We start from the raw sequence: 22,330 nt of genomic DNA on the forward strand, positions 1-22,330 counted from the left end.
CTTTAAATAAATACATTCTCAAAACTATTCTTAAGACAACAGGCAGATGCTGGGTAAATAAATTCTTAATGTAACTTCAGCAACAGCAAATGAGTGAAAACGAGACACTACCACCAGATCCTTGACAGAGCTTGTGAGATATTTTCAGTATGAGGATTCCAGGCATCTGACACTGTCACTTGTCATCCCCTCCTGTGCTTAGAATGTGATCTTTATTTCTGCAAAAGCCATTTTAAATCTAAGTGCCACAGCATAGGAAAAAAATGACCATCAAGGCAGACCAAAAACTCTGTAACTCTTATCTGAACCCCAGGTATTGGGTATCTGTCCTCTGTTGGCCCCAGGTACCTCATTCTTCTGCATCTCTTGGAAAATGCAGAATTTCTCATGAAACGCCTTGAGGGCATGCAAGGGGGAATGGAAGGGGAGAGAAAAAGGGAATAAAAGAAAAACAAAATAATCTTCCTCTCAGATGAGATCTAGACCAACTAGGGAAAGAGATTAAAAGAGAGATAAGTAAATACAGAAAATTCCTATTTAGTTCATCAATTTCTTCCACCAGCCTTAAATTCATTCATTAGCTACTCTAGTTCATTCTACCATATATACTTAGAAAACATTTCATATGACAGTTCAATTTGCAATACTTCCACACCTTTGCCATCTCAGCCAAGGATCAATTTGGCATCTGAAACTGATTTGTGCACATGGGATGACAGGTTTGAGACAGGATGCACAGGCCACTGTGCCTGTGACATTTCCCTCCCAGAGGCTCTTTTCTTCTTGAGCTTTTTTTAACTTGTGTACCAGGCACCACCAGGAAAGAACAGTGGGAACACAGTTTTCATTTTAGTGTACCAGAAGAGCCTTAGTGTTCTGTGGGGTCAATAAAATCTCTGCATATTCCTCCAAACCTTGCCAATTCTGTCTAGTAGAGCTTAGAGGCTCTCAGCAATGAAAGCAGGATTCTTCATTAGTATAATCAAACAGTTCCTTAAATTATTCCCTTGTTTTTGCATTAATAGTGACATTCCAAAAATGAATAAAATAATTAAAAAACACCTAGCTTTGAAACTTTGGTTTCACTATACATTTTCCACATACAAATGTGTGCAATTAAACTAAATTCTTATATTAGATCCTTAGGTCAGTAGGGAGGGTGCACAGCAAGCTCCCTACCCTGGACTTCAGGAGAGCAGACTTTGGCTTCTTCATGGGTCTGCTTAGTGGAATGCCATGGGATAAAGCCCTGGAGAGAAGAGGGGCCCAGGAAAGCTGGTTAACATTCAAGGATTGCCTCGTCCAACCTCAGAAGCAATGCATCCTAACAAAGAGGCAAAAATGCTGGGAGGTCTGTGTGGATGAACAAGGGGCTCCAGGACAAACTCAAAGAGAAACAGGAAGTCTACAGAGGGTAGAAGCAAGGACAGGTAGCCTGGGAGAAATTCAGAGAAATTCTCCATGCAGCCAGGGTCAGGTTAGGAGAGGTAAGGCCCTGACAGAATTAAATTTGCCCAGGGACATCAATGGCAACAAGGAAAGGTTCTATAGGTATGTCAGTGATAAAGGAAGACTAGGGAAAACATGGGCCCTCTCCAGAAGGAAACTGGAAACCTGGTTATCCAGGATATGGAAAAGGCTGAGCTGCTCTAACTTTGTCTTGATTTTCACCAACAAGTGGCTCCAGCCACAGCATCCCAGTCACAGAAGGGGTTGGGAGAACAAAGAACTGCCCATGTAGGAGAAAGAACACCTAAGGCACCTACAGGTGCACAAGTCCTGATGGAATTGGCAGAGAAATTGCCTAAGTCACTATCCATCATATTTGAGAAGCTGTGGCAGTATGGTGGAGTTCCCACTGACCAGAAAAGGGGAAACAAAATCCCATTTTCAAAAAGGGGAAAAAGGAATATCCAGGAGACTACAGGCCAGTCTGCCTCCTTTTAGTGCCCAGTAAAGTAATGGGAGATCCTTCTTACAATAACAGTGCAGAGTAGCTTGTAATCATGAAAACAAGTGAAACCATCTTATTTTAGATAGGACAGCCAGCCAACTTAAATGAAGACCTGCTCCATGGGAAAAAGAAAAACAACATTAATCACTGAGGTTTCTGATGTGATTCTCTGAGTCTGATCTGAATGGTGCTAGACCCATCTAAAATGCATTTCCCACCTAACATACCTCTCGTTTGGATTTCTGGGAGGAACGTTCCAGAATATCATCACTGGAGAGGTCAGAGTCCTCTGAGAAACTCAGGTGCTGACGGAGTTGTAGATCTGTCAAGGTGGGAATAAAAAGAGGAAGTTAGAGAAGTGGTAACAATCCTTTCTGGAAAGTCTTCAGAGCTCAGCTGAAGGTAGTTTGATTGGGCACCAAAAATACTCAGTCCTTTTTGTGTCAGTTGTTTTGTCTGGGAGGGATCAAAGAAACCCTGCTCCACAAAATGACCAGCATGAGTTTGAGCTGTTCTAAGACAGCATCACTTTCTCCAAATGCTGGTAGAAATAATGATCATGGCTCTCTTTTTGTGTTGTATCAATGCCCTTAGGATAGATATAGCACTTGGAATGACAGCAGCTGGCTCTATTTTGGCTGCTTGTACAATGCCAGAGAAATGTAACATGTTTGCTTTTAATCACATTTATGGGTAACTCTTCTTTACTGTATCCCAAGCTACCATTAAACATTTCTGCCTGTAACTGGTGGGCATGTGAAGGATTTACAGGAGGCTGTCAAATCCCTCCTTCAGAGATCATCAGACAGCCACCAGATTACTGAGAACAGGAATAACAGCATCTCTGCAGTCTTCAGCTTCTGTGGAGCCAAGTGGAAAGAAAGAAGAGAGATCAGCCAAAGAAAAGATGAAGATCAGATTTAAAGTAGGGATGAAATGTCACAAATTCCAATAAATTATGCTTATTTCTCATATCTAAGACATAAAACAGATGTACCTTGGACATATTGAGAATTAAACCTTTAGTTAGAATTCCAATTTTTTTCAGTGGACTCTGTAAATATGCAGAAACACTTATCCAGTCCCTAGCACTTACCCTGCTCTGCCCATCTGACACTGGGGAGCAGCAGCATTCAGCACAGCAGCTGAACAACAAAGCAAACCAAAACTACTTTCAAGGACACCTTGGAAAAGTAGGAGAAGTGCACAGTGCAGAGGCACTTATCAGTTATACCTGCAGCTGTAATCAGTGGAGAGGGTTTGTGCTTGCCAGAATCCGCAGTGGCATTACTTGAGGGAGTACTTGGGCAAGATTTCTCATCAGCCTTTTTCTTCTTGTCTTTCTTATAGCCAGAGAAAACAGACTTCCATAACGACCTAGGCTTTGTTGCTTCCTCTGTCCCACCACTAGATTTGTCAGAAAGTCTGCTATCGTTTTTGGATTTCTTCTCCTTTTTGTTCTTACGAGGGGAGAAGAGGGAACTTCTTTTCTTACTCTTCCCACTGGAGCCTTCTGAAGAGCTGACAGACCCTTCAGGTCCAGCCATATCAGCAGGAGGAGTGGAGTACTTCTCAGTAGCAGAATTATGTTTTCGTGCGGATCCCTCTGCTAATTTCAAGGCCAAATGTTTTGGAGACTCATAAAACAACTCTTTGGTCTTCAAGGGCATAGAAGATGCCTTTCGTGCCCTTGTGGCCCCAGTAGCAGCAGCAGCAGTCATCTCCATATCTTTCATCTTACACAACTGTTTGGCCATGGCATCTCGTAGTGCTGGGCTCTTGACAGACTTCTCTCTGGCTCTCATTCTTTCTTCAGCAAGCTCCTTGGCCTCCACAGAAATGTCAGGGAACACTCTCTTCTTATGGTGAACCCCTCCTTCCATGGAGGGTGGACCACCATTTTCTTTGACCAAGGGCAAAAGATGTGGTTTCTCTGGCCTTGGCCTACTGGTAGGAGGTGTAAAGAACTTCTCATGCAGGCTTGAGTCCTCTGTCCTGTCATCGTACGTGTCTTCCACGTCATCAGCAAACGGAATTTCATCCACGCTCTCTGCGAACGACTTCCGCACGTCGTCCCTCTTGGCTGGGGGGGTCTCCTTGGCAGGAGGGGCTGGCTCCTGGTGTCGGGGAGCAGGAGGTGTTGATGCTGGTGTTGGAGGTGACCTGGTTTCCACCTCATTCTGCCAGAGTGCCTGGTACCTCTTCCTGCGCAGCGTGGCCGGCTCCTCGTTCTGAGGAGGTGGTGGGGGTGGGCTCGATGGAGGAGTTAGCATGGTGGAGTCAGAAGTGTTGAAGCTCTGGCTAGCCATAGTTCTCATGTTAGATGAACTCTCCTGAAGGCCAAGCCCAGAGCTGCTGGATACGTCTCCCCGTACTTCACTGGAAATCTTTAGCTCTTTTTCTGATGGAGACTTTGGAGTGAGCAGAGAAATCTGCTCATTTTCTAACTTGGATAGTCCCTGCCTTCTTGGGGCAGGCTGGGGTTTCACAGAATGGATCCTTTCATCCCCTGAAATATTCCTGCTATTAAAAGTCTTCTGAGGAGTTGTCTCCAGAGCAGACACAGTGAAGTTGCTCTCTGAGCGTTTGTTTCTGTCCACGGGGGTGAGCCCCAAGCTCCTTCGGATTTCAGCACTCTTCATCCAGAACTCTTCCACGAGGCTGCTCCGTTTCAGGGCTTCTTCTGCAGTAGTGGGGCTCCCCAGTTTTTCTACCTCACCATCCTGGCCCCTAAGGGCCAGTTTGGCTAAAGGTGTAGATGTTAAGGCTGGGACAGGTTGGAAACATACTGGAGGCTCCACTGGGGATGGAATGGATGTTTCAGCAGAAGGCAAAGGCTGGGAACAGATAGGCATTTGAGCAGATGCTGGGGATGAGGCCAGTGCTGGTGCCCCTGGCTGAGACTCTGCTAGTGATGGGGGTGCAATGGCTTCTGGGGATGCAACAGGCTGGGACAACACTGGAGATGGTGGCACCAAAGGGCTCTTAACTTTCCTTTCTTTGGGAATTTCATCCTTTGGTCTTTCCTCAAGAATGAAAGGCTCAGGAAAAAAGCGTGGCTCTGGGGATTTTATTGCACGGCACACTTCAGCCAGGGGATCTTCTGCATCCTAGAGAAAAATGAAAAGGGGAATATTAATAATCACTGAGCACATGAGAATACGTCTCCTTTTTTTTTTTTTTTGCTTTTAACAGAGCTAGAAATAAGGAAACCATCCAAGTATCAAAATACTAATGTCCCAAAGTCTGCCTGCTAAACAATAACTGTGTCTGCCACAATCATTAGATGGCCATCAAAAAAACAAACTTTATTTTAATAGAAAGTGAATGCTGTCAGCAAATGCTGTCAGCAAGCCAGACTCAGCCCACTGTAAAAGTAAACTGGTTTATGCCAAAGCTCTCCAAGACAATATTTTAGCAATATTTTAGCAATTCCCTTAAAAAAAAAAAAACAAAACCAAATCATTTGGAAGGGAAAACTTGAATTGAACATTTTAAGTGTCATATACTTCCAGCTCTTACACACTGCAGTACATTTGCAAGCTGCCTCCCAGGGCTGACAACATGACAATACAACACTGACATGACTCATTTCCTTAAGCTGAACTATGTTGAGCTCTGGAACAGAGGCACCGCTTTGGTTACTACTGTAATTTTCAATTGCAACTGCACAGAATCTGCTTTTGACACATCAAAGACAGCCAGACCAAGCTAAACAGGAAACACCTTGCCTATGGCTCCCTACATTTATCACATATACCTGTTGCTAGCTGCTCACTGAAATTAAAATACCCAGTATAATTCTGCCTGGGGCTTTGTGATGGGAACTTGTGTTGCTGTGATAGAGCCACTGCACTCTGAAGATAGGAAAACAGATAGTATACATTATATTTTAAGCCTAAATGAAGTCAGATTTCAAGATCAACATAAATATTTGGAACAGAAAAGAAGGAGAGCCCTCTGCTGGCAGTCCTCATTAGTTTATCCAGTGAACTGTTATTGAACTACAGGTGGTAAGTAGAAAATGTCAGACTCCCTTTCTTACCTCTGCTTGTTTTGCTTTGGGACTAGCAGCTGGAGACAGAGGAAGAACACTGTCACTAGAGGGCTGGATAGGGGTGGGTGGCTTGCATGGATCTAGGGAAAAGAAAATGTTACAAAAATACATAAACCATTAATATTCCATCTTTTTTTAATGCTACACACAGCAAGTAGTGTGTAACAAACTTCTTGGCTTTTTACAAATTTTAGATTCGACATCTGGAACACAACAAAAATTTTGAAATGTCCAAAATGGTACAAGCTTTTTAATAACAACTTTTACAAGAAAAAAACAGTTAGAAGGGTTCTCACATTTTACAAAACTGTAACTAATGGATTCAAAACATTCTTCTCAAAATGTTAATGCAAGCACAGACCTTGCCACAGAGAGCTGTCAGACAGTTCAAATCCAAGAGATTCTCTTCTCCTAAATCCCATAACTGTACAGACTATCTCAAATGCAATTAACATCATTCAGGCACTAGAGAGAAAGTGATTACCTTCTGTCACACTGTGAGAAGCACTTTCTGCTTCTTCTTCATCCTCAGACACTTTCAGCTCTGCCCCTTTGGCACCACTCTGCCGTAAACGAAACTCCGCTTCTGCATCAGAGGCAATGTCTGATCATGGAGGGAAAAAACCAAGAGAACTTGGATACAAGTCCATCAGGGCATAATACTTTCTATTCACATGGTGCTAACCACTTTCATAACCTGAACACTTAAATGTTCACTCCAGTTTTGGTGATAATTAGTCATTTAAGCAGTAAATGTAAGCAGTAAATGATTGGACTGTTAGTACAAAGAGTTAAATCAGTAATTGAAGTTCTGCCTTATCAGTTCTCTAGAAAATTTTCCATGTTTTCTGCCATATGCAGTTAATTTTTTCAATAGCACAGGAAGCATTCTGACAGTATTATGGATCTTTCACAAATTTAATTCTATTTCTGTTATTCATAAGGATTAGTATTGAATACAGACACAAGACATGGGGTGAGAGGACATGAGAAATTCATTACATAATCCAGGACATTGAGGTTCTTCTCTCTCTTTTTGTCCCTCACTCCTGGCTCTCTCTCAGATATTTGAAACAAACTCCCACACCTCTAAAAATAAGACCAGGTTTAAGTACCCTCATGCAAAGTGTTCATTGCCAATACATTCTGTTCACACAACAGGTTTAAAGGCTGCACAGTGGTACCCTACCATCGTCCAGCTCTGCACCCGTGTCTCCCTCTTCACCTGCCTGCCCTTCTGTGTCTGCAGGCTCTGTGCCCAGCTCATCCTCCACATCATCCTCCTCACATGGAGCTAGAATATATTCAAATATTGAGGGAAAAAGAAAAGAAAACAAACACTACACAGTGAAAAAGTTCTATATTGAACTGTACCAACAGTTTATACTGAATATGTTTATCAGTTACTGTCAATACAAGAAATCCTGAAATGTGTCACCTGGAGAGACATCTACGGTGAAGTGACACTTCCAGACTCCAAGGAATCAAGGAATGCCTGCCCTTGGGGAGTCTCCAAGGTACTTACAGAGAAAGCTGCCAGGGCTTTTCTGAGCAAAATTAAATGAGAAGGGGATTGGGAGGACATCAAACCAGAACAGAAGTTACTGTTCTTCCAGGAAGATTTTGGTTTTTTCTTTACCACAACAGAACAGTTACCACCACTTGAGAGGATATGTGTATTAGGTCAAAACTGGAACCTCACAATTAACCAGGACTGTTCATCTTGAAATTGAAACTGGCTTTGAGGGTGTAAGTCAAAGATAGAGACTGGGTATGGGATTTACCATTATTACTCTTGGAAACTGTTTAACTCTGTGCAGCTACGGCAGTCTTTGGTAATAAGGGCTAAGAAAATGCATATGCTGTACAAGTGACTAGGGCACAAATTGAGACAGTTTAAAGTAATTTAAATGACATATATAAAACTTCTTTTCTGTTACAGATCATTAACTGAGACACTTTAAAGTCATTCAAATTAGATACTCAAAACTTTTTATTTTCCATTTACAGACCACAATTTGATTTACTAGGCCAAAACAAAGAAGAGTTTATTGAATTTGTAACTCTGAAAACTATGACATCTGACACTACTGCTTTTGACAGCATTTAATTACAGGAGGAGAGACAAGACCAAAGTGTGGAGTATAAATCTCATTATTAAATAATACTTTAAAAAAACAAACCTGTGCAATGGATGATTTGTTGCCTTTTTTATTTTTTTGGTTAAATATTTCCATTAAACATAATTTAACTATTAAAAAAAAGTGAGCACTTCCAGTTCCTGATCCTTTTTATTTACCAGTGATGACATGGCTCTTGGAACTATTTACATCATTGCATCACTAACTAAGCAATCTTGAAAACAAGATTGCCTAACCCCTCCTAAAACTGAGGTCTTGCAGCCTCTCCTTTAATACAGGTTTTTGCTTATTTCAAAAGACAGCCTTCAGCAGGTGGTTTGTCTTCTTCCTTCAACCTGAGAATTTCCTTTTTTTCCATGCTCTGTAGTGAGCATGGAGTAGTTTATTTTCTGTCAACTACTGTGAAATGCAGTTCCACTTATGTGTGATAATGTACTGGCCGATTCCTTTACCAGAGGATAATCAAATTCAGACCCTTACCTATGTCAAGCACAGGAAAACTGAATCATGTGGAAAAGGCTGGAGTGCCCACAGGAGCATTTATAAATCTACTGAACAAAACCAAACCATGTCCCAGTCTGATCATTGCTTAGATATGCAATAGCTTATGTTATTTTGGAAATGAAAATGTCATGGAATGGCTTTATGGTAATAGCAAATGTGAGTAATCTTAATCAAAATTTGCAAAAAACATAACCAATGTTAAGAATATCTGAATCCAGTATGTATGTGTGGGTCTTCAGATTCAGAAACCATGAATGGATGTGACACACAGGGATTATGTTGGAGAGAGAGGAGAAAATCAGGTTTTAAATAGGTTGGTACAAAAAACTCCATGGTAAGATTACAGATGCATCAATAGGTAACAACTTGGTGCAAGGGTGGATCCCACTCTGAGGGACACAGGAAGCTTGCAGTGGCTGGTTATTTGATACATATACTGTGCATATACATATATGCAGTTAGGATGAGGAGCAAGAGGCCAAAAGCTGTCACACAATAACTCAGAAGTTACACACTACTGCAGCCAGAAACTGGGATCAGCACTTGGTTCATATTAGCTGGCAGCTGTGAGCAGCCTGCATCTGTGCAGACACCTTGTAAACACTGCTGACTTGCCAAAGCAGCAGCAGAAGCAAAGTTTTAAAGGCAAGCTGGCTATTCTGATGTGCCAAAGCAACTCAGCTGTCGATCAACTACCTGGCACAGACTACTCCACTAATTCAGACACCTTCACAGCTTTACACAATGTACTCCATCACTGTCATCCCAGAATCTTCAGGCTCATCAGTTTGTAATAGAGCTTAGAGGACCACACCAAAAAAAAATCAGCTGAGCTCTACCATCCTTCAACGATCCTGAGGCTTTCCTGAATAAAAAGAAATACAACAACCACCACTATTCCTAAAGATCTTAGCTTCAACTTACTCTTCTCTTTGTTGTTTTCTTCACCACATAACTGTGGTTTGCAGTTGCTCCAGAGAAGTGCAATTGCTTTAAGCACTCTCTGTCACTTAACCTTTCAACTGCAAGAAAGCCCCATGTTCTTTTAGTCTAAGGGTTGGGGGAAGAAAACCTGGCCCCATCTTCAGTTGACCAAGCAAATCTGAGCACTCAGCTGGATCCCTCCTGCATTCTTGCCCCCAGGATGAGCTGTCCTTGGCCTGCCTGGCAAGGGTTAGGGTGAGTGTGGAGCTCATGCGAGAAGGGGCTGTCTGAGCAAGGCGGACATGCACACTCCCCGTCCCCCCTCCACCTCCACTCATGCAGTAGCGACAGGGCCGTAAGTTCCAGGGTTAAAGGACCAGCTCAGCTGCTGAAGGCATGGAGAAGAGAGGGGCAGGGTTATTGTGCATTGGAATACATAGAACATCACCAAACTACCTCCAGGGACCGTCTCCAGCCACGCCTGTACCGCCTCATGGCGTACGGAGGGAAGGTCGGATGCTGAATTTAAAAAACAATAAATTGTAAGAAGTCAAAATTAGACCAGCAGTCAGTGTCTAAAACAGAAGAGTGACAGAGGGAAAATTTTCAGTAGCAAATACAGGAATAAAACCTATAAAATTTCAATCACCCAATTCCAGGCTTGAGAATTGAGATAACACACAAATCTCAAGGGTCTAATGTTCCTTTGGGATCTGTAATGTTAGAGGAAATATTCCTGTGTGGCACAGTGAGAAGAACGCCACATCTGACCAGCAGGCTGCTGCCACCATGCTCCCCTTGGAACTCTGCAGAGGAGGGAAACTGAGAGAAGGAAGAGCTGAGCCATGAGAGAGGGGTCCCACGTGTCCCAGACCCCGTGCTGCCCAGCAGAGGAAGAAGAGCTCCCAAAGCAGAATGAGAGGGATTTCTGGGAGCTGTGACACTGTCTCTTGCTGTCACATCAAACCTTATCACTGCTGCTGCCAGGGGGCTCTCCAAACACCTCAGATCATGGAATACAGCTCCTCACCCAGGAACAATCTGTCTCTTGAACTCAGGTTGAAAACTTAAACATTGTCACAAACAGATGTTGGCAATGGCCTTTGACATATCCAAACTGCTGATAACACCTGCACACTCTTCTGCCATATGACAGAGCAATAGAAGCAGCTAATTATACATCAAGATAGACCTAGGTTGGCCTATTTTCAGGGAACAGAAAGGAAATACTGACTCCCTTCCCAAAGGAATTTGGAAAGACCACAAAATCAATTTTGGAAAGATCACCTGCTGCTGGCAACTGTAATAGCCCCCCATAGAAAAGTAAGGATTGAACTCATGACCTTCAGATTATGAGAATAAAATACAAATTAAAACAAAAATCTGGAAACTAGAGTGACACATACCCCCAGGTAGAAGCACAAGTAGCCTTAATTGTTGCAAACTTAAGGAATATTGTAAACATTTTTTACTTAGTGCTTTTTGAACATTAATCAACCACTCTAGCAATACTGAAAGTTACAGAGAGTTGGACTCAGCCTATTTCTGTGGCTGTAGTGGGAACAAAATACCTCCATCTCTTATTTGCTGGGAGCTGATTTCACATCAGAAAAACCCAGTGCATTCTACAAACTGTAAATATAAGTATAGCCAAACTGATCTGGAATTGTGTATCAAGCTAGACCAGGATTAAAAAAGCCCCTCTTCCAAACATCTAAAACTGTAAGGAAAAGATAATTATCTGGAATAGAAGAGAATCAAGTATCATGAGGTAGAACTCTGGATTTTTACCTAATTTCATTTTTTCTGTGAAAGACAGCCCTTCTCACAGCAAATATACTCCCTCTACAATTGTGTCACCATGGTTGCAGAGTGAGAGAAGACCACTGCTTATCAGCTGTATGGTAAACTTTGATTTAAGCCCACAGATAAAGCACTTATGACATACTTACCTTAAAACACACTGTAACATAGCCTAGAAGAAGGCCAGGAGGGACTGCTGGAAGGTGCTCACATGAGATCTAGACTACTGGCATTTTCCCCCTCCAAAGTTTGCCTTTGTATAACTGACAACTTGCACATTAGAGGTAGATATACTGTCAAATATTAAACACAGGGAGTCAAACCCACCACTGATCAGAGGTGCAAGCCCTTTGACTCCCATCATTCCCTGCTAACACCAGGTGCAGTTACATACTTAGAAAAGAAGCAGCAGGGAAACACACTCCATACAGAAGCTGACCCTGTTCAGTCTTTGCTCTAGTAGCTACACAACACAGTCCCTCAGCTTTCCCTAACACAAAAAGCACAAAACTACTACTATTAGCATCCCTAGTCAGTTACAGAGGCTGATTGCCAGCACTACTAAATTGTGTGTGGTGAGGAAAAATGCTATGGAGTCAAAGCAGGCAGACAAATAGGCCAGAAGTCACACTGTCACGGAGCCGAGAAAGCAGCAGTTCTAAACAGACACTGACCTGAAAAGCAAAATGTTTAACCAAGTGTAATTTCAGTGCAATTTGAAAGCAGTTCCTTTCAATTACTGCTGCCCCTCCTGAAGTCACTGGTCTTGAAGGGCACAGAAGCAACAGAGTTAAACAGCTGCAGCTGGGATCCAGGAACTGATGGTGTGGGGCTTGGGGGAGATTACCTCTGGAGGTGGAGGACTTTGAGGCTGAGACCATTTTTTCCTCCTCCTCTTTCTCACGGATGTGTGTCCAGTGCACATCTGCCAGGATCTCCAGAGGATCAACCGGATTTACAATCTGCTGCAGCCTAAGGTTTCCAGCTAGCAGGAGGAGGGCATGGCATAACAGGTTGTAGGCAGGGTATATGAAGGGCAGGGAGGAAAAGATGGGAGAACAGTGGAAAGGAAAGGTAGCACATCATAGGAAAGGAAATAAGAAAAGAAAATATTATTGGCTAAGGTCAGTTTGCAAGACAGACAGAAAAAGCTCAGCACTGTGTGCACACGCATCCACCAATCCAGCTTCTCACACCTCCCATCCAAGCTGAGTAACGCCATTCCAAGGGCAGAGGGATGCCATTAAAGCATCATCAGACATCATGTCTATTGCAAGAAGCTTTGCTGAAATGAAAGAAGTTCTCTGGGTGTCCAACAGAATGTGGTATGTAAATACCAATTTAGCAGAAATTCCCAGCTCCTTCAGCCTATTCGTTATGATTATTGCCAAAGATGTCTTGCTCTTAAAGATGAGGAACAATCTCCACCTGACTGATGCACCAAGAGAAAAGCTTTTTTATTCCCTACTTTTGGGCTAGGCACTTCTTTCTAGTCTGGGGACACACTTTGTGAATTAAATAACGTGATGGATCTGAGAGTTTCACGTGTGTGGATTCACATATGCACACATGGGCACATGCTAATTTTAGCACCTAAAACCATTTTATTTACTCTGGGCTCTTTTGTACTGACTTGTTCAAAGGGAGAATTTTTTTTCTGAAGGATAACAGCATTTTGGTTGTGACTTAACAGCTCCCCAGAAGGGAATTCCTGTCACACAAATTATTCTGTTTAAGAGAAATAGCATTACTCTTCAATTACCTGCCTACACAAAGCTCAGCTACTTATGGAATGTCAAAGGGAACAATGGGCACCTTGAGCAATTGATGAGCTTGTTTAACTTCTGCAGAACACCTGCCCTGGGAGCACTTACTCTGAGGAATTAAATTTATACACCCTTTCTCTATCGCTGTCTGCTCTGGTTCTGTAACTTAGGCTTCATTTATCCATAATAAAATAACTGGTTCTGCAGGGGACAAGTGTCACCTGTACACTGTCTGCAGGAGTGGTCTTGAAAGGCAAATGTCTTGGCCTGAAAGGAAAATGCCCACTTACTTTTTAAAGTAGGAAGTCAATTTTCACAACTGGATTACCACTGAGTAGGGCAAAGCACTGTTGCAGCAGTTTAGAACCTCAAAAGCAGTTAGATTTTCATATGGTGCTCTAATGTTTGGAGGAAACAATACACATTAGCAGCATTTAAAACTTGCACTCATTATTTCCTGCTGTCTCATTTTAACAAGTTCCTCTCTCCCAGCCATGTTTTTCCCAGACATGACAAAGTGTTTGGGATTTCCATTTCAGGAATGACTATGTGTGAGATTTGGCATTAAAACCGCAGAAGAAACAGGCAGAAGGAACTGCAGGAAGGACAAAATCAGCAGATGGTCATTAAAGGGAAAGGGGCTCAGAGGCACAAACCCAAATGCAGAGCAGGATTCACAATGTAGCCAAGGATTCTGCAGCTTTATTTCTCTGTTGCCTCACCAGAGTGTTTTTGTGTCAATTACACAACCACAAGGGCTACCAGAGGCGCTGGCCATCCTGCAGGGACAGGAGCCTGGGCTGTCCTCGCTCCGTCCCAAAGCGCTCGCATGCAGCCCCCAGGATGAGTAGAGTTAGCGCTTGCACCAACACACAAAGGTCTGTGTTAAAAGGTTTAGGTTTGCCAGCAGGGGCTGAGAAGTACAGAGTCACTCAGCAAGGCTTGGAAAGAGCAGGTCCCACATGATCTGCATGTTTTCAAGTGGATTGCTCTGGGATTTGGACCACTGTAACCCACACACCTTAAGCTTTTCCACAGAGGCTTGAGCCTGTCCTGTCCTTCTCACCTTTTCCAATAAATAATGAGCAGCACAGCCAGACATGAAGGGCTGCTGCTTGGCCTAGAGGCAAACCTAACACTTCTTTAATGTCTAAGTGCTTGAGAATTTCAAACAACACGTGGCACAGCCTTTCCTCAGGGCTGCCTGCTAAGTTTTGCAGGAAGCTGAACATTAATTGCACTTAGATTTGGAGTGGTAGCTTTCCTCCATTTCCACTGCAGCAGCAGCACTTTATAAGCTGTGGGCAGGCTCAATGTTTTCACTTTATTGGCTCAGGGTTTTCACTTTATTGGAGTAAGGAGCCACCTGCAAACCAACTCCATAAGAGTCAGGTCTGAAGCACCCTGGCAACTGCAACAGGGGGAACTTCTTCAGGTATGCCCTTCAGCCACCGTACTAATACTTCTCATTCTTATCACAGAAAAGTTAGATGGCCAAAAAGTTATAATGCTTCTTCCATTTTTTTTCTCTCTTGGAAAACAAAAAAAAAGAAAGTTGGAAGCTAAGCTACTGTTATTACAACCATCAGCTGTAAAATATGCAGTTTGACAACTGTATATGCTTCCTTACATGCAGGAAGGCACTTGGATTTTCCTCTTATATATTCTGGCTCTGATGAACCACACTGAGGGAATAAGGGGTTAACAAGCTATTGGGACCATGTGTTACAAAAAAACCAAAAATAAACTGCAAGAGAATGCATCATGGAAAAATGACACAACCAGTTAGATTTGAATGTCTGATTAATTTTATGACCATTATGTAACTGTTTGAAGAATCTTGAGGGATTGCTGTAGCTTTATTAGTTTCCTTCCAGACTCTCCCCACAGACAGGCACACGCACAGAGGACAACAAAAAAAGCAACTTTGCTGACACAAGCAGTGTAAAGGCAGTACTTCTGATGTGTCCCATGTGTCTGAGATAATGCACAGGTGCAAGTAGTCTGCATGTGTAGAACAAATCTGATACTCTTTATTACCTGGAAGTCACTGTTCATGCAAATTACAGCAGAAATTCGTTCAGGTTTTCTATAAATCCTGAGGTACTTGGCAGCTTTATCACCTTGCTAAAACCAGTGGCAACGACAGATCTGATTTATGGCACTTGAACCAGGAGATGAACAAGGGCTACTGAATCAGTTTTGAGGGAGCTGGTAACACAATGAAATAAAACACAGAAACTCTTCATGTGGGACCTGCTCTTTAATACCTTCCCCTGGAAGTGGAGACAGCGTGTGGGTACCTTTATGTGTACCCGAGTCCTCTTCATCTGAGAGACGTTGAAGCCAGAGGCCTTGCTGCAGCTCTCTCTCCCAAGGGTTATACTCCCCCTCTACAGCAGAGGGAAGCACACATCCACATTTAGCACCAGGCACACGTGTACACACACAAGCCATGGAGAGAGGGAAAGAGAGAAAGAGAGAGGACAGGATCAGAAAGAGAGACTGCCTGGAAATGCTGCAGCTCCCCGTACTCCCGCTGTGTTCCAAGAGCCTGGCAGGAGAACTGCTCAAATGAAACAACACCAGTCCAAGAACACACAGCTCAGCAGGCTGAACACACAACATGCATGTTGCCATACTCATAAAGAAGTCTTGGTTTCCACAGACTTCACTCATGGACATTCAGCTCCTAGGTTGAGAAGGTAGCCAAGGAGCCTGCTGAGCTCATCAACGACACTGCCACTAAGACTCAACACACTGGACCTCTGCTGGCAGTAGGCAGCCAAAGACCTTTACAGAAAAGCTCTTTGGAGTCTACAAGTCTCCTCAAAAAGGAAATGTGAGTATAAAGACAAAGACGAGAGCAGTGAGAAATTTGGCATGGTGGTGAAACACTGGAAACATGTCTATTCTGAGCACAAACTTTGCATTTTGATGACTGAGACAAACACAGGGGAAGGAGTCTTTCCCTAAGGTTTTCTACAGAAATCTTTCAAAGCTAAAATGGGAACTACCTGAACTCCCATCAAAGCCATCTTTTAACTTGGGAGAGCTAGAAGCACCTTTTTGTGCACTGCCCTGCTGACGGTGACAGGGCACTGCCCCTTAGTGAGGCACTCTAAAACTGAAAACACTGCAATCAAAATGCTTCCAGTTCCTGCTGTCAGAGAACAAAGGGCACATTCAAATCTAATTCCAAATAATTATAAGAACCAACCATAAGCCAATACAGCAGCACAAGGCTGTGAATTGACATGCTGGCATGGTGTATGGGAAGCACATGGTGTGAGTGCTAGTACTCTAAACTGTCCTGTGGGCAAAGTCCTTCAGAATCCAGAATGAACCACCTCGAGCTTTCCTTGACAATAACTCCCTCAAAAATCAGAGCAACAAAGAAGTGAAAGAAGAAGTAAACTTTTCCAAGGCAAATCTTTCTTATTCTGCATGGCAAATACTCAACTCATTTTTCCCTGCTGGCTGACAGAAAGAAAGGATGAACCAAGCTAACCTTCACTTGACTCTTCATCTTCTTCCTCTTCGTATTCTTCCTCCTCATCATCATATTTGTACTCAATCTCATGGTTTTGCTCAGCCTCAATCTCTTCTTCACTCTTTCCTTTCAGGAGGGCGTGGATACGCACAGCCTCTTTCCATGGCACACCACCCAGGTCTGAAGGGGGTTGCTGTTCATCATCTTCCTCTTCATCCTCCTCCTCCATCTCAGATTCTGAACTACTGTAAGGTTTTAGGAAAAAAAAGAGATTATATTGCTAATAATAAATAATAACATTAAAGAATATGAAGTCAATGTTTTCTTGATCAGTCTTAGATCACTAACAAGTCATTTCAAAACACATAAGCCTAAAATATAACACCTATTTTCAGCTTTCAATGTTTCATAGGCTTTCTAGAGACAGCATCACCTGCAGGCTGCAGTATGGTCCTTGCCTTCCTTTTAAAGCAGGAGAGGCAGCAGAAAAGTGCCTCTGAAGCCAAGTCCAAATATTTGTGCAGCATTTATTGTTACAGTTCAAGACAATTGAATACAACAGAAAGAAACTATTTTCTTCATATCACATTGCTCTTGATAAATTGGTGCAGGAGTTCTTCACAGCATCAGAATGTAGAAGGCCATGGCTTTGATACAGCAGCTACTGCTAAGATACCTAAGATGATTTTGGCACTTGCTCCTGTGAACCAGAGCAGTCTTTGGGAGTAGAAAGAATACAAAACACATCAGGCAAAGGATACAGCATGTGAACTAAGGAGAGATGGAGGAAAAAACCCAAAAAATCCTTACTTTTCTGCATCACAGACAGAAATATGTATCCAATTAAGTACACAGTGTACATGGTGGCAAGAAACTGTAGGAAGCAGTGCAAAGATAATTACAGTAATGAGATTATTCCCACAGCAAAGTCAAAACCATGCAAAGCAATAAATCATTAGTGCCTTTCAGAAGTGACCTCTGTTTAATTCTAACACTTCCTAAGCATATGCGGCAGGGGCAGGAAATATAACCACTCATTCAGTGACATTTAATCTAGGTCACTCTTACATGCCAGACTACCTAGAGGGACTGAGGAGAAAGATGGTTGCATTTGTCACTGGAAAATGAATGAGGACTACAACACACTCACAGATCCTCTCTGCAGGGTCAAAAGGTGCTCCAGCTTGGTTTTACCTGAACAGACCATTGTCATAAGAGAACTGCATTTATTAGAGCAACTGTTGGATGCTTCCCCTATAAATCCTAAAAGGCCCAATTCTTCTGACTGAAGGATAAAACTGTCTGTGAATAATTAAAGTTTGGGTGAATAATCTGAGAATAGTATTTCTGCTGCTTCCTTATGCCCACTATCACTGGCTTTGGCAGAACCCATTCCATACAGACAATGAAAGGGAAAACCAACAAGTAGAAAGTAATGAAGGTTATACTTCATGTGGGTCTATAAAATAGAACTTGTACAGTTGTACTATCTTATTTACATAATTTTATCTATCTACCAGTCTGAGAGCCTATTTTTTATAGCAAATCTAATAAGGAAAGCACTTTGTTCATGCTCTGATTGTCACACACTTCTGTCCATAGGCTCTGATTTTCTTCTCACTGGTCTGCATACAAATAACATTATTTTGCTCAAATTACAAGCCACTTTTTCTCAGCATAAACTCAACAGTTATATTTAACATGCTGCCTGATTTTCACATGTGAAATACTGAATACAAACACTGTTGGCAAGCCATGGGCTTGGTGCATGGACACCAGAGCATACTCCAAAGGCTTTATGCAGATATTGTCACAGAGATAAAAAGTAATGCTCCCCTTCTCCCTGATTTACTTTCCCACCCTTTGGTATGGAAATAAACCTGACAGGTGCTGCATGCTGGGGGCTTGCTGTGCTGTCAATAAGGTTTACTGCTGCTCAAATTGTTGCCATGGGTGCTGAACAGGATGAGCTGCTGCTCTTCCACCAGCCGGCTTATCGCATGGAGGAGTGACGACACAAATTCTTCACCACACAGCTCACTTCACCTGCTATGGCTTTTATTTATCACTTGGCTTTTGTTTGACCTTTGAATACTGAGAAATGAGAAGCTGAAAGACAGCAGTGAGAGATGGCCTGGTAGAGTGAGCATTCCTTTTAGCATGGAAACCCTGTGCTGTAGGAATTCATTCAACAGCTGAAATTTTATTTTTCTATAAAGCAGAAATCAAAGACCAAGGTAGGTTGCTCTATAGAATTTGCATAAGCAGTTGAGTATCTCATTAGAAAAAGGTGTATGTACAGATTTAGTGCTGAGGAACTGAAACCTAAAGTGTGGCAATGAATCTCTTCCCTTGCCATAAAGACCTATACAGCAGAAGCTATCCTACGACACTCCTTTGAAAGGCCACAGGACATGACACCCAAACGGAGATAGCACACTGGGGGTTACTGCAACTTAAAGGCAATCAATAAGGCATGTAAATGCTTCCCACACCTCAGACTAGTGTGTAGTCTGGGTTTAGTTGCTTAATTGATACTTTTTCTTATTCAAAATTAAATAAGATTTTTGAAAAACCATACTTTGAATGCTGTTTCCCATAAACTTTCTCTGCAGTGTGTGCGTGATGGGAAGCTGTACCCCAAAATGTGAGGTCTCTGCCTGATTTCTATCTGCCACCTAAGTAAACCCTGAAAGCCCAACCCATCCTTTGTAAGACATGGAGGGAACAGAGAGTTCCCCATCTCCTCTGCCTACTCCTAACCCTGCAGGGCTGCACCAAGACAGTGAAGATGATTAAATCAGGGCCTTGGTTGGCTTGTTGCAGGAGTCAAAACTTTTTTTGTTGTTACTGAAAAAGTAGTCAGACTTCTTCCCTTTTTTTTCTTCTTTGCAGTTTTCCTGTCTTTGCAGTCTATCCATGGAGTGGATACAGCTGGACAGAGGATACCCAACAGCTACACCTCCTAGAAAGTTCTCCCTCTGCTCTCTCTGATATTTGGCCCACACAGCCTCGTCCATTTTCTGAGTAAACTGCTTCCATATTTGGATTTGGAATATAAATTCTTCCAGGTAAAACTGACAGGGAATTTTATGTATTTCCTCTTTTCTCCTTATGATAGAATGTGAGTTGCCCATGCTGGTTCTCACATGGAAAATTATGCAATGCAGTCTATTACAGACAGAAATATTCATACTGATAACATCTTTTAGGGATGAATGTAGGACAAAAAGAACTAAATGTAACACCCTACAAAACAAAAACCAAATTTGCTAACCTAATAGTGTACTGCCCTCAATCTCCAGAATCTCACAAAACACCTCTTGGCAATAATCATCAGCTTCATACCAAAATGCCAAAACTGCACTTTTAAAACTAATTCTTGGCCTTGGTAAGTTTTCTGCCATTTATTGAGTAGGCCTATTGTGTCCTAATTTATTGAAATCAAGACAAAGAGTAACAATAGTCAATGGCTCTACACTTTTCTTTTAGAGGTAGAAACATAAAGCAGTAAAAAGCCCTGATCATCAATGCTTATATTGTCATAATTGATATAATTCCTAAACCTGAGCAGGTAACTCAAGGAAGGATGAGTTAAGAAAATATAGTTTGCATCTCCCAAAAAAAGGCCAAGATTATTCAATTTCTCATACAGACCTAAATCTGCAGGCAATTCATACACAGAATATGTAAGTTTCAGGAAACAAACAACAGCCTTTTCTGAGCTTATTTCAAGGCTGCTGGACAGACTCAGAGATGAAAAGGTAAGGGCTGCTATTGCTACAAAGACAAGTAGATGAGAAACTGTATTAAGAGACCAAGACTCTGCAAAAGTGTGTGATTGACTATAAAGTTCATGAGCATTCTTCCTCAAGGATTTCCTCTCAATGATTCTTGCAAGAACTGTTTCCACTTCTCTATCTACATGGATGTGGATCCTGGTATGCTTGCATGGAATTTTGCAAATAAAGGGAAATTCATGAAGGTACAACACATTTATACACCTTCATTTTATTACCATGAAGGTACAACACATTTATACACCTTCATTTTATTATCATGAAGGTACACATTTTTCAACAGCCCCAGCTATTGCTTCCCATTAATACCTCTCAGGCATTGCATCAGCATTCAGTCAGGATTACATGTGTGTCAAGCCTTAATCTTGAACCCAAACATGGTTTTGAATTGCAATGCAAAGCATACAGAAAATAAGGTAACTTTGGAACCCCCTTCTATTTGAATGCATGTTCTGTTTGCTCAAAAGACTCACTTACCTTTGATACAATTGAAAAATTAAATTTAAAAACCCCCTCCAATTTAGAACTTAATCTCATGGTATTACAGTGCTAAAGGTGTCTTCTGATAGTAGTGAGCTATTGAGAACAGAAAGTACAAGATGAAAAGTCTGTGCATCTCAAAAGCTTTAGAAAGTGCAACATGGTAAATAGTTAAAGAACAAGGAAAGGCAAAGCCAGCTGGGATGGGTGCAGAAAAAGCTGCTGGGCAATGTGTGCTGACCTGCTGGGCACATCCTCTTCTGTCCCTTTGTCCAGCACACTGCTGAGGTTGTGCTCTGCCAGAGTCTCCTCGGGGACCTCCTCCAGCTCCTCCTCGCGCTGCAGCGACAGCCGGTAGTTCTCCAGCTCGATGCGCTCTGGAGTGCCCCGCAGCCGCTTGGCCAGGCTGGGCTCCTCCAGCCCGTTCACACTGGGACCTGAGGACAAACCAGGCAATAAACAACAAGTGCAGCAGTCAGAAATTCACATATTTAAGAGAACTGAGCAACTGGGAGAAAAGGGGCACGAGGCAGAGGGAGGTAAATAAAGCGAGAGAATACCTTACGTCATTATCCTGTTCGCCACTACTGGGAGGCCAGACTGCAAAAGGGAATCTTAGTGCTTTTGGCTAATAGATGCTAAAAAGAATGTTAAATCTCCTAGCTGAGAGAGAAAATAGGGCCATTTTAGCTGCAAAAACTAGAGATGCAAATAAGTCTCTGTGGGGAAGGCCTGGGCACAGGTTGAATGTATTATCTGAGTCACAGAAGGAATGCTACAGGGCAACCCTGCTGTGTGTTAAAACTGGCACCAGCCAAGGGAAATCTACAGAGTTAAGGAGCAAGACAATATTGTTACTACTTAAAGATGAGGGAAAGAATGAAAAAGGCCGAATTTTAAAACTTTTAATAGACTTGAATTGATTTACTTTTCAATCAGAATTTTTAATAAAATGAATCACAGGGACAAATCTCAGAGAGACATTTCCAAGCAAAAATCCCAGAAATCCCCAGAAATTGCAAGGATATGTGAACCAGACAGTTGTAGAAAAGTATTGAGAAGCTTCAGTCATAGTAGGACTCAATGAATTTTATTCTATCCTGCTTTCATCCACTTATTTTTTAAATTGCAATATTTTATTGAATTCCACACAACTGTTGACCCCTTACCCATATTTCCATGCTTTTGTTTTGCTTTACTAAACAAGCCATGCCTTCTTCTCACTGAAGATAAGCTCTTCAGTGCTCTGATCATTCCCTAAGTCTCTGCACCTGTCCCAGTTTGGATTAATCTTTCCAGAACCTGGGGGATCAAAAGTGAATGTGGCTTTCCAGATGAGACTTTATCAGCGTAACACACAGCCCTGCCACAAATCTCTCATCTGATACATGCTGAGAACACACCTGCC

General features: G+C 42.3%; 1 protein-coding gene across 13 annotated transcripts in view; it reads right to left on the bottom strand.

The window, feature by feature from the left end:
- The window catches only part of MICAL3 (microtubule associated monooxygenase, calponin and LIM domain containing 3), a 174,031-nt gene that overhangs the window by 26,407 nt on the left and 125,294 nt on the right, over positions 1–22,330 (bottom strand). For 8 of the 13 annotated variants that reach the window (XM_050970182.1, XM_050970183.1, XM_050970181.1 and 5 more), the window contains 8 exons: positions 21,164–21,359; positions 16,661–16,887; positions 10,037–10,099; positions 7,201–7,305; positions 6,496–6,615; positions 6,000–6,091; positions 3,189–5,064; positions 2,182–2,276 (listed from right to left, as the gene is read on the bottom strand). In XM_050970182.1, coding sequence (XP_050826139.1) covers positions 2,182–2,276; positions 3,189–5,064; positions 6,000–6,091; positions 6,496–6,615; positions 7,201–7,305; positions 10,037–10,099; positions 16,661–16,887; positions 21,164–21,359 — 2,774 coding nt within the window. Of the gene's footprint in view, positions 1–2,181; positions 2,277–3,188; positions 5,065–5,999; positions 6,092–6,495; positions 6,616–7,200; positions 7,306–10,036; positions 10,100–12,230; positions 12,369–15,452; positions 15,543–16,660; positions 16,888–21,163; positions 21,360–22,330 lie in introns of all 13 variants that reach the window. The other 5 variants (XM_050970193.1, XM_050970184.1, XM_050970189.1 and 2 more) reach the window with 5 other exon arrangements.

The sequence above is a fragment of the Serinus canaria genome, chromosome 1A (genome assembly GCF_022539315.1).
Source record: "Serinus canaria isolate serCan28SL12 chromosome 1A, serCan2020, whole genome shotgun sequence".
Classification (NCBI taxonomy): domain Eukaryota; kingdom Metazoa; phylum Chordata; class Aves; order Passeriformes; family Fringillidae; genus Serinus; species Serinus canaria.